We start from the raw sequence: 11,851 nt of genomic DNA on the forward strand, positions 1-11,851 counted from the left end.
CAACTGTTATTAGTTGACATATTATATTATATTTGCACATCATATTGCACCATCACAGGACTGTGAAAACTTCTGTTTTTCAGCACCATATATTTGTTACCTGTATTTGTTGGGAGGGACTTGCCACGTGGCTCAGTGGTAGAGAATCTACCTGGCAATGCAGGAGAGGCAGGTTCAATCCCTGGGTTGAGAAGATCACCTGGAGAAGGAAATGGCAACCCATTCCAGTATTCTTGCCTGGGAAATCCCGTAGACAGAGGAGCCTGGCAGGCTACATACAGTTCGGGGGGTATCAAAAGTGAGAGATCCGCTTAGCAACTAAGCAATATGTGCTTTGAACATGGTTGACAGTCAATATATATTCTTGAAATGTATGAAAATATTTCTTATTACAACTGTAGAATGCATGATTTCTTTGGGAATATGCTGAGAATGGGTCAAAAATGCCCAAGTAGAGATGAAATAGAACTTTTCTAAACACAAGATATTAAAATTAATTTATTGAGAGCAAAATAGAAACTGCACTATGTGAGTTATGCCAATTTGTGTGAAAATTACTCATGTTATTTTTATTTCTCCTGGTAGCCACCTCCACCACATGGAACCAGGTAACAATACACAATGTTCTAAATTTTTCCTTCTGGGATTCTCAGAGGATCCAGAATTGCAGCCCCTCATCTTTGGGCTTTTCCTCACCATGTACCTGATTGCTGTGTTTGGAAACCTGCTCATTATCCTGGTCACCATCTCTGACTCCCACCTTCACACCCCCATGTACTTCTTCCTCTCCAACCTGTCCTTTGTAGACATCTGCTTCACCTCCACCACCATCCCAAAGATGCTGCAGAATATCCAGACCCAGAGCAAAGTCATAACCTATGAAGGCTGTATCATCCAGGTGTATTTTTACATATTCTTTGCAGGATTAGATGACTTCCTCCTGACAGTGATGGCCTATGACCGCTTTGTGGCCATCTGCCACCCCCTGCACTACATGGTCATCATGAACCCTCGGCTCTGTGCACTGCTGGTGCTGGTGTCCTGGATGATGAGTGCTGTGAATTCCTTGTTACAAAGTTTAATGGTTTTGCGACTGACCTTCTATAGAGAGGTGGAAATTCCCCACTTTTTTTGTGAACTCAATCAGATGGTCCAACTTGCCTGTTCTGACACATTTCTGAATGACGTGGTGATGTGTTTGGCATCAGTGCTTCTAGCTGGGGGGCCATTTGCTGGTATCATTTACTCTTACTCTAAGATAGTCTCTTCCATACGAAGACTCTCATCAACTCAGGGAAAGTTTAAAGCATTTTCCACTTGTGCATCTCATCTCTCAGTTGTCTTATTATTTTATTGTACGAGCCTAGGGGTGTACCTTAGCTCTGCTGCTACACACAGCTCACACTCAAGTGCAACAGCCTCCGTGATGTACACTGTAGTCACACCCATGCTGAACCCATTCATCTACAGTCTGAGGAACAAAGACATAAAGGGGGCTCTGAAGAGAGTCTGTGGGATAGTAGGTATAAAAGGCCAACTGTCCTGGGGCAGATGAAGTGCCCTTGATTGCATTGGTATTTTTTTAAAGTTGTGCTTTTTTCTACTTCAAAATTTTCCAAACTTTGGATATGAATATTTGGACATTTCTATTTTTTATGGAGTGACATGAGGAATAATACTTTCTTAAATGACAAATGTCATCCGGAGTAATTTTTGCCTTGCTTTCTGGTAAAAATTGTCATGAGATATATTACTCATGTAAAAAAGTGTACAAGTGAAATCCAAGGCAATTTATATAATTCTATAAAAGGGTTGACTGAATCATAGGGTGTGGACCTATGGATAAGGAGGGTTGATTGCAATGTTATAGGCAGATTTTCAATGCACAAGGAGCCATTGCTCCAAACTCTGCATTATTCTAGGATCAAATCTTTCTGTATGCATAGTATGTGTCTATACCTCATGATCAAAGATGACTCACTAGAGAGCTTGACCACCTATCCAGTCATGTGGTTCAGGTCACAATTTGTGCAAACATGTTTGCCAATGTCCTGCTTACCTGGGAGGAAACTGCAATGGAATAACTTTTAATATAGTTATCTGTAATACAATTAAAAAACAGAGTAGTGAATGCTATCTTTAAAGATCAGAATAAATGCATAGAATGAGATTATTGGAGTTGATCTCAGTTCTATACCATTTTGTATTTTATTCAATTACTTGTTGCTGCATAACCTCTCATCCTAACAGTAACTGTTCTAATATGATGTCTTTATTATCAAATGAAATTTAATATTAAGGAATTGTCCTGATCTCTGCTGGATTTCTCGAGTCTATGTTTCTCTGTAGTTCTGTATGTTGGAATTCTAAAGCTCATCCATGAGGTTGTATGGAGCCATGTAGCAGTTCTTTCCTCACTAATATATGATAGTCTACTCCATTTATTTGTGTATTTTAATCTTATGCTTATGCATGTGTCCTCAGTGGTGTACGATCTTTGTGATCCCTTGGACTGTAGCTCACCAGGCTCCTCTGTCCATGGGATTCTCCAGGCAAGAATACTGGAGTGGGTTGCCATTTCCCTTTCTGGGGATTTTCTTGACCCTGGGATGGAACCTGCATCTCCTGCATTGGCAGGTAGATTCTTAACCACTGAGCCCCCTGGGAAGCCCCAATTTTAATCTTATAGCTTGGGGGAAAATTTTATCATTGGTGACATCAATATTATGGTCGAAGAAGACACTCCCTTTGTCTCCCCCCTTCAATCTACAACCTGTAGATAACATCACCCATAAGTAAAGTTTTTTCTACCCAACACATCAGGCCACCAGAGATACACACAGTTGTACATCTGAAGCTGAGCAGATTTTTCACATAGAGGAGGTAGAACCAGGGGAACAGGAGAGGCAGTGATGCTGATCCCACCCCCATGGCTGAGGCAACTGAGCCCATAGCCCCAGAACCCCTGGTAGTACCCCTGGGGGTGGTGCCTGTAACCCTGGCCTCCTGGATGCAGCGGCACCTGCAGCCACAGGGAACTTGGCATCAGTGGTGGGGGGGGGGGCCTCAAACAAGGTCACCCTGGGTGTGGCAATAGCACCAACCACTCTGGGACCCCCAGCAAAGATGCCAGCCACATCAGGGACACTGACAACACCAGGTCACCAGTGATGCTGGAGGCACAAACATTGATGGCAGGACAATAACAATGCCTCTGGAAGAGGCCATGAAATGCAAAAAATGCAGTTCCTCACATATAGCCAGAAGCAGCTCATGTGAAAGAAACCAAAAACTTGTGCCACAAAGTCACTTAATTGAAAAACGTAGAAGGACTTCTGTTAGCAATCTGTTGAATTGTTAGAATCAAAGTGTACAAGGCTTTACCTACATAAGAAAACTGTGCTCCTTCAAATGCATGGACAGAGGAGCAACCCCCTGAGCACCATGAAAAACCACAGTAACATGGAATCACAAAAAGAAAACGGCAGTTTTCCATGAAATAATTTAAAGTCAGGAAAGATTGTGATCAAGCAAGTGGAGAATTCAAAATAGTGTCATGAAGAAGCTCAGCAAGCTACAAGAAAACTCATAAAGACATTTCAGTTAGCTGAGGAATAAAAATAATGACCGTAAGGAACAGTTTCCAGAATGATGAAAGCTGTTAAACGTAAGTAAACAAAAATTCTGGTGCTGAAGAACTCAGTAACTGAGATGAAGGATGAATTGCAAAGCAGTGGAAGTGGAGACCATGTGGAGTAGAGAGGCTGAGTTCAAAGGTAGAATGATTCAGGTAGGTGTGAGGACAGAACTGAGTTTTGTTTTTATTTGTTTTTTTAATGACGATATTCTCTGAGAAACTTCTGACTCTACCAGAACAGTAAGAAGGATACTGGGTGTCTCAAAAGCAGAAGAGAGGGAGACAGGAACAGAGAGATTATGCATAGAAATAATAGCTGAGAATTTCCCAAGTCTGGGGAAGGAACCGAATGCACACATCCACAGAGGTATTACAATAGGACACATAAATGTTTCAATGCAAAAGACCTTCTCCAACACACACATATTAAAACTGTCAAAAGTCAATGAAAGAAAAGACTTCCCTGGTGGGTCAATAGGTAAGAATCTGCCTGCCAAGGCGGGAACAGGCGTTGGGTTGATCCCTGGTCGGGAAAGATTCCACACGCACCAGAGTCACGAAGCCGGGGCACCGCAACTGCTGAGCCTGTCGTGTGGAGCCCGCGCTCTGCAGCCAGAGAGGTCAGCGCGGTGAGAAGTCCTCCTACCGCCGTGAGGAGTAGCGCCCCCACCTCCGCAACCAGAGAAAGGCCCCGCAGGGCAAGGCAGACTCGGGGCAGTCAGCAAAAACCACTACAATATGGTAAAGTAACTAGCCTCCAACTAATAAAAATAAATGGAAAATAAAAAGAAATAAAGCAAATAAATAAATAAATTCTTTTTTCAAAAGTCAGTGAAAGAATGCTGTTTTTGTATACTAGTATATATATTTAAAATAGGCAATCCACAAGGGACTAGGGAATTAAATACAGGGAAATAAACTCAATATACTGTAATTATCTATAATGGAAAAAAGAATATATATATATATGTGTGTGTGTGTGTGTGTGTGTGCATGTGTGTGTGTGCGTATAATCTTGCTGTACACCTGTAACTAATATGACACTGTAAATCAATTACATTTCAATAAAAGTTATTAAAAAGAAAGAATATTACAGGTGTCCAGAAAAAAAGTGAGCACCCTGCAAAGTTACCCACATTGGGTTATCAATAAATTTCTTAGCACAGATTCCACAGGCCAGGAGAGAATGGAATATCATTCTCAAACTATCGTGATGTAAAAACAGCTAGCCAAGAATCCTCCATTCAGCAAAGGTATCCTTCGCATTTGAAGAAGAAATAAAAGCTCTCCCAGATAAAGAAAAGCTGAGGGAGTTCAGCACCCAGAACTCTCTTTTAAGCAAAGTTGAAGTCGTCTCTTCTACTTGAAATGAGAAGGCAAAATTACCCAAAAGATCAAGTTGATAGGCAGAAACAGAAAACTTAAACTATATATCAGACTAAGTCAACTCCATTAAATAAATAAATACAGAACCATATTAAAAATGGGTAGAGGACCCTCATTAGACATTTTCTCCCAAGGAAGACATACACATGGCCAACAGACACAAGAAGAGTGGCTTAACATCATTAATCTTCAAAGAAAGAGAAACCAAATTTGCAATGAGGTACACCTTCCACAGGAAGAATGGCTATTACAAAGAGACAAAAATCCAAAAGTTGATGAGGGCCACATGAGACCAGGAAATGATACACGAATTTCACCATTTCTTCTGCAATTAGAGAAACCAGAACTGCAGCACCTTATTATTGCACATATTCTCCCATGTTCCAGATCACTGTGATTAAAAACCTGCTCATTATCCTGGCCACCATCACTGACTCCCACCTCCACACACCCATGTAATTCTTTTCCAATCTGTTCTTTTAAGATATGTTTCACATTCACCACCATCCCAAAGAAGGCAAAGCCATAACCTGTGAATATACTGTTACCTACTCTTTGTAGATTTGGGCAGCATTGTACTGACCACAATGACCTATGACCACTTCATGGCCGTCTGTCAAACTCTGCACTACCCAGTCACCATGAATATCCCCCAGCCCCCAACACACACATTTTGTGGATTGCTGGTTCTGGTATTTGGTTCACGAGTGCCCTACATTCTCTGTTACAAAGATTAACAGTGTTGCAACAGTCCTTCTGTACCTTCTTGGAATTCTGTACTTTTCCTGTAAAAGCAATAAGAGGTCCATCTAGTCAATTGTGACATCTTTCTTAATGACATGATGATGTAATTTGAAACTGTTGTATTCCAGGTTTAATGGACTGGTTCCAAATTGGGAAAGGAGTACATCAAGGCTGTATATCATCACTCTTCTTATTTAACTTATATGCGGAGTACATCATGAGAAATGCTGGGTTGGATGAAGCACAAGCTAGAATCAAGATTGCCAGGAGAAATAGCAATAACCTCAGAAATGCAGATGACCACCCTATGGCAGAAAGTGAAGAGGAACTAAAGAGCCTCCTGATGAAAGTGTAAGAGGAGAGTGAAAAGGCGTTCTTAGAATTCAACATTCACAAACCTAAGATCATGGCATCTGGTTCCATCACTTCAAGGGAAAGAGATGGGGAAACAATGGAAACAGTAAGAGACTATTTTCTTAGGCTCTAAAATCACTGCAGGTGGTGACTGCAATCACGAAATTAAAAGACACTTGCTCTTTGGAAGAAAAGCTTTGACAAACCTCGACAGTATATTAAAAAGCAGGGACTTTGCCGAAAAAAGTCCATGTAGTCAAAGCTATGGTTTTTCCAGTAGTCAGGTATGGATGTGACAGTTGGGACATAAAGAAGTCTGTGCATCGAAGAAATGATACTGCTGAACTGTGGTGTTGGAGAAGACTCTTGAGAATCCCCTGGACTGAAAGGAGATCAAACAAGTCAATACTAAAGGTAACCAATCCTGAATATTCACTGGAAGTACTGATGCTGAAGCTCAAGCTCCAATATTTTGGCCACCTGATGCAAAGAGCTGACTTGTTAAAAAAGACTTTGAGGCTGGGAAAGATTGAAGGCAGGAGGAGAAGGGGACAACAGAGGATGAGATGGTTGGATGGCATCACTGACTCGATGGACATGAGTTTGAGCAAGCTCTGGGAGCTGGTGATGGACCAGGAGGCCTGGCGTGCTGCCATCCATGGGGTCACAAAGAGTCAGATACAACTGAGTGACTGAACAAATGTCTTACCTGGCATCCTTTACTCTAAGATAGGTTCCTCTCTATCTGGAACACCATCAGCTTGGGGGAAGTACAAATTGCTTTCCACCTGTGCATCTCACCTCTCACTTGTATCCTTGTTTCATTGGATGGGCTTTGAGTGGACCTCAGCCCTGTGGCTACTCATGCCCTTCTGCTCAGAGTCAAGTGCAATCACCTCGGTGATGTACACTGTGATCACACCCATGCTGAGCCCCTTCATCTATAGTCTAAGGTATGAAGACATACACAGGGCCCTGAAAAGATTATTTGGAGTGGCAAGTATAAAAGGACCACCAGTGGTAGTGTTAAAGAAGTTCCCTTTTTATCAGGGTGTAAAGAATTTGAACTGGAATCTGATATTCTGGCTCAAATGATCAGAGACACAGTCCCTGGACCACTAGAGACCTGAGGAATCCTAATCTGCATTTGAACCACAGACCTTGGTGATTTGTATGGACAGTGAATTTATAGATATTCTTATCTGGAATAGGATTACTCACATTCTTACGCTGCCTTGGGAAGGAGAAATGTTTGTATTGGGAGCTTTCCTGTGTTTACAGGAGATTAGTAGCTTCCCTTCTGATATTGCCAAGTATCTCCAGTGTCAAAACCATGTCTGGTTGAGAATCACTGGGACAGAGTTCCAGAACTGAAAGACCTCAATCCAGACTCCAGCCCTTGCTTGGTTTGTACTTTTAAGCAGAACACTAAATCCTTCTGAGTTCCAATCTGACAATGGAGAATGGAGTTCTTAAAAGTGCTACCTCAAAAATTGCACTATTTAAAAAATTAAATCTGACAATCACTATAACATGCTAAGATAGTTTAATGGTCATGTGTTAGTCACTCAGTTGTGTCCAACTGGTTGCAACCCCATGAACTGTAGCCTGCCAGGCTCTTCTGTCCATGGGATACTCCAGGGAAGAATACCACAGTGGGTTGTCATTTCCTCCTCCAGGGAATCTTCCTGACCCAGGAATCAAACCTGCATCTCTAAAGTCTCCTGCGTTGACAGGCGTATTCTTTACCACTGAGCTACATGGGAAGCCTGGTTTATGGTCATGTTAATATCATATCAGGTTTCTCTAATAACTCAGTTAGTAAAGAATCCACATGCAATGCAGCAGACCCTGGTTCAATTCCTGTGTCAGGAAGATCCGTTGAAGAAGGGATAGGCTACCCACTCCAGGATTCCTTGGCTTCCCTTGTGGCTCAGCGGGTAAATAATCTGCCTGCAATGCAGGAGACCTGGGTTTGATCCCTGGCTTGGGAAGATCCCCTGGAGAAGGGAATGGCTACCCACTCCAGGATTCTGGCCTGGAGAATTCCATGGACTGCATAGTCCATGTGGGGCAAAGAATCAGACATGACTGAGTGATTTTCACTTTTCATATCAACATATAAATATTTGTCTTATAGTTATAAACATTTTATAATGAGAGACTAAAGTGCAGCTGTTGACTTATGATATAACTGAGAAAATTGTAATTGGCTTGGAAAAATTAGCGTAAATCCAAGGAGTATAATACCCACAATTTTATACTGAAAGAGCAATGTTGTACCAAGTTCTCAAGAGGGAAATAGTAGTTTTAAAGATTTCAGTATTTTTTTTTTTTCCCCCTCTCTACCACAAATCAAAACTTTGAAGACTCAAGGGAACTTGTCAAGACAAATCCTCAGTGTTATAGTTTAAAGGAGAATTAGATCTCAGGGATGTGATGAGCTTCTGGGATCTTTAGTGCTTTGAAAGCAGGAGAATTAAAGGGGAAGGAGTGATAAAAACTGAATCACCCAACTTATAACACAATCACCTGGTAACAGAGAATCAACAGAAAAATAATTGCATTGTGTCCAGCCCAGTGTCCCCAAGGGAAGTCATGTTATGGGAGGCTGGAGTAACAAAAGGAAAATATGCCTAATTAGCTGACATATGTGCATGTTTGCTAAGTCCCTTCAGTCCTGTCCAACTCTTTGAGACCCATGGACTGTAGCCCTTTAGGCAACTCTGTCCATGATATTCTCCAGGCAAGAACACTGGAGTGGGTTGCCATGCAGTCCTCCAGGGGATTTTCCTGACCCAGGAATCAAGCTCCCATCTCCTGCGACTCCTGCATTGCAGGTGGATTCTTTATTACTGAGCCACCGGAGAAGCCCTGTGAGCTGACACAAGAAGGTGGAAATATCTCCTCTGCTGCAGCACCTCCACCTGTGCCGCTTTGGTTGGTGAGGACCTAGTTCTTGATTTAGACCCCTGGATCTGTCTGGGAGCCAATGCTTGATTTTATCCCTTCCTGTTGTCTTGTTTAGGCACAAAAATTCAGTCTGCATCATTAATCATTTAGAAAGGAACTTGGACTTCTACAGGGAAAGCCTTCTCTCTCAGTCTGCAGGCAGGTGAGAGTTCTGCACACATTTCAGGAGAGGGTCAGAGAGGATGGAAGCCAGGAGCATGTGCCTGAGGTCACCTGAGGACCAATCTAGCATATCCAGAGGCCAGAGGTCACTGTGGTTATTTCTGGCTTTCCTAATATTAGCGTATCTATTTAGGTCTAAAAATAAAGTGAACCCTTCACTAGTCAACGTTGATAAATGGTAACAGAGGAAGTTCAGTTAGAAGGAATGGTGGTGGTGGTTTAGTCGCTAAGTTGTGTCTGACTCTTTTGTGACCCCATGGACTGTAGCCCACCAAGCTCCTCTGTCCATGGAATTTCCCAGGCCAAAATACTGGAGTGGGGTGCAATTTCCCCTTCTCCAGGGGATCTTCCTGACCCAGGGATTGAACCTTGGCCTCCTGGATTGCAGGCGGATTCTTTTCCAATGAGCCACCAAGGAAGCCCCGTTAGAAGGATTGGAGGCATAAAAGGCTTCCAGTAAAAGTAGACAATAAATCTAATCATCTTATTTATGAACTGAAGTAAGCAAGTAGGAAAACGCCTCAAGAAAGAGAAGTATTCTGCATCTTCATATAAAATATATCCAACTTTTGTTGTATTTCTTTCTTTCTTTTTTTCATTTATATTGCTAATTACATTACAATATTATAGTGGTTTTTGCTGACATTGACATGAATCAGCCATGGGTTTACATGTGTTCCCCATCCTGAACCCCCTCCCACCTCCCTCCCCATCCCATCCCTCTGGCTCTTCCCAGTGCACCAGCCCCGAGCACTTGTCTCACGCATCCAACCTGGGCTGGCGATCTGTTTCACACTTGATAATATACATGTTTCAATGTTGTTCTCTCAGATCATCCCACCCTCACCTTCTCCCATAGAGTCCAAAAGTCTGTTCTATACATCTGTGTCTCTTTTTCTGTCTTGCATATAGGGTTATAGTTACCATCTTTCTAAATTCCATATATATGCATTAGTATACTGTGTTGGTGTTTATCTTTCTGCCTTACGTCACTCTGTATAATGAGCTCCAGTTTCATCCATCTCATTAGAACTGAATTGGTAGTTTATATTCCATTTGCTTATTCTCTTGGGATATTTAAACTGTAAGATATATCACATCATGAATATATATCCCTGTTTATGTCCTTGGAAAAATATATATTTTATTATTTTTTTCTGGGCATCAAGGAGATGCCACTGGAGTTGGAATATTGATGAAGGAAGGAAATTTTTCTTTGCTTCATTGTCTCAGGGCTCATTTGAGTTTATTGGATATTTTCCCTCTTAATTTGCCTATGTCCATTGCATTTCTCTTTTTTTTTTCTTTGTCTCTCATGCTTTTCATTCTTCTCTAAATACTGAGAAGAAATTGGCCATACCAACGCTGAATCCCAAATTTATTGTTCTATAGGAAATTTACAAACTGGAATTTGGTGGTGGGACGGGGAAGGAGATGGGAGGGGGTTCAGAAGGGAGGGGATATATGTATACCTATGGCTGATTCATGTTGAGGTGTGACAGAAAATGACAAAATTCTGTAAAGTTATTATTCTTCAACTAAAAGACACATTAATTAAAAAAAGTCCTGGAAGCTCTGGGTAAAAATAGTACATTCTTTTGGAAAATAATAATTTGATCTGACCAGCTTGATGTGTAACCATTCATGGCCTAATGAGGGTGGATATGGGTGACCAGTGTATGATAGTAACACAAGCCAGAAGCATCGTGTGTGTATGTGTGTGTGTCTGCCTGTGCCTTGTGAAGAGAGACCAGTTCTTAAAGAAGAGACATCTGTACTCTTATGTTAAGATGACTTATACAGATGTCAGAAGTTGGTCAATAGATGGAACTAAGTAGGGAAACTGGTATAATTCACAGGATGGTTTTAAACTAAATTCATAAGCACAAGGAACTGCAGGGAAGGAGGGGTTCTCTATGTGCTGAAGCTTCAGCTGTAGCAGGGAGGCCACCTTGTTCCTCAGCATCCTTGACACCGGCTCTGATCACTCCCCTCCTACTTACTCCTTCGCCCCACTGGCTTCCTTGTTTGCACTTGAACATGTGGAACAAGCGTCTCTGTCAGGTCCTTAGCAGTGGCAGCTCCCTCTGCCAGGCACACACTTCTTCTGACATCACAATGGCTTCTTCTCTCTTTCTTCAAGATCTTAAACATCACCTAGTTTGAAGCTCTTCCTTGAACACTCAGGACAAAATAACACCTCCTGCCACTTTCTCCTTTATACCTGGTTTTGTTTTCTTCATAGCATGTGTGACATTCTGACATATTCTATCATATTTTATTTGAATATCCTCATTCACCATCTTTCGACTGGGAGAGGATTACTTTTCAGCACTTTCTACTAGGGCAGCACTAAATATGTATTTCTCAAATAAATGAAGAAATACCTCATTAGAACTCTAGAATAGAGAGCTCTTTGCCAATGTGATGAGAATGGGACAAAAATTCTTTGTCAGAGATGAAATGGAGTATACTTTGGCAGAGAACATTTCAATAAGTAAGGTATTAAGATCAATTACTTGAGGGCTACATAGAAATTGCAGTATTTCAGCTATGTGAATTATGCCAGTTTGTGTGCAAACGAGTCATGTTATT

General features: G+C 41.6%; 1 protein-coding gene across 1 annotated transcript; it reads left to right on the top strand.

The window, feature by feature from the left end:
- The first annotated feature begins 568 nt into the window (after positions 1-568).
- Positions 569-1,555, top strand: LOC122699348 (olfactory receptor 7A17-like). Its single transcript, XM_043911178.1, has one exon. The coding sequence runs from the start codon at positions 599-601 to the stop codon at positions 1,553-1,555; it is 957 nt and encodes a 318-aa protein (XP_043767113.1). The 5' UTR covers positions 569-598.
- The last annotated feature ends 10,296 nt before the right edge of the window (positions 1,556-11,851 follow it).

Source organism: Cervus elaphus, chromosome 9, assembly GCF_910594005.1.
Source record: "Cervus elaphus chromosome 9, mCerEla1.1, whole genome shotgun sequence".
Lineage (NCBI taxonomy): Eukaryota > Metazoa > Chordata > Mammalia > Artiodactyla > Cervidae > Cervus > Cervus elaphus.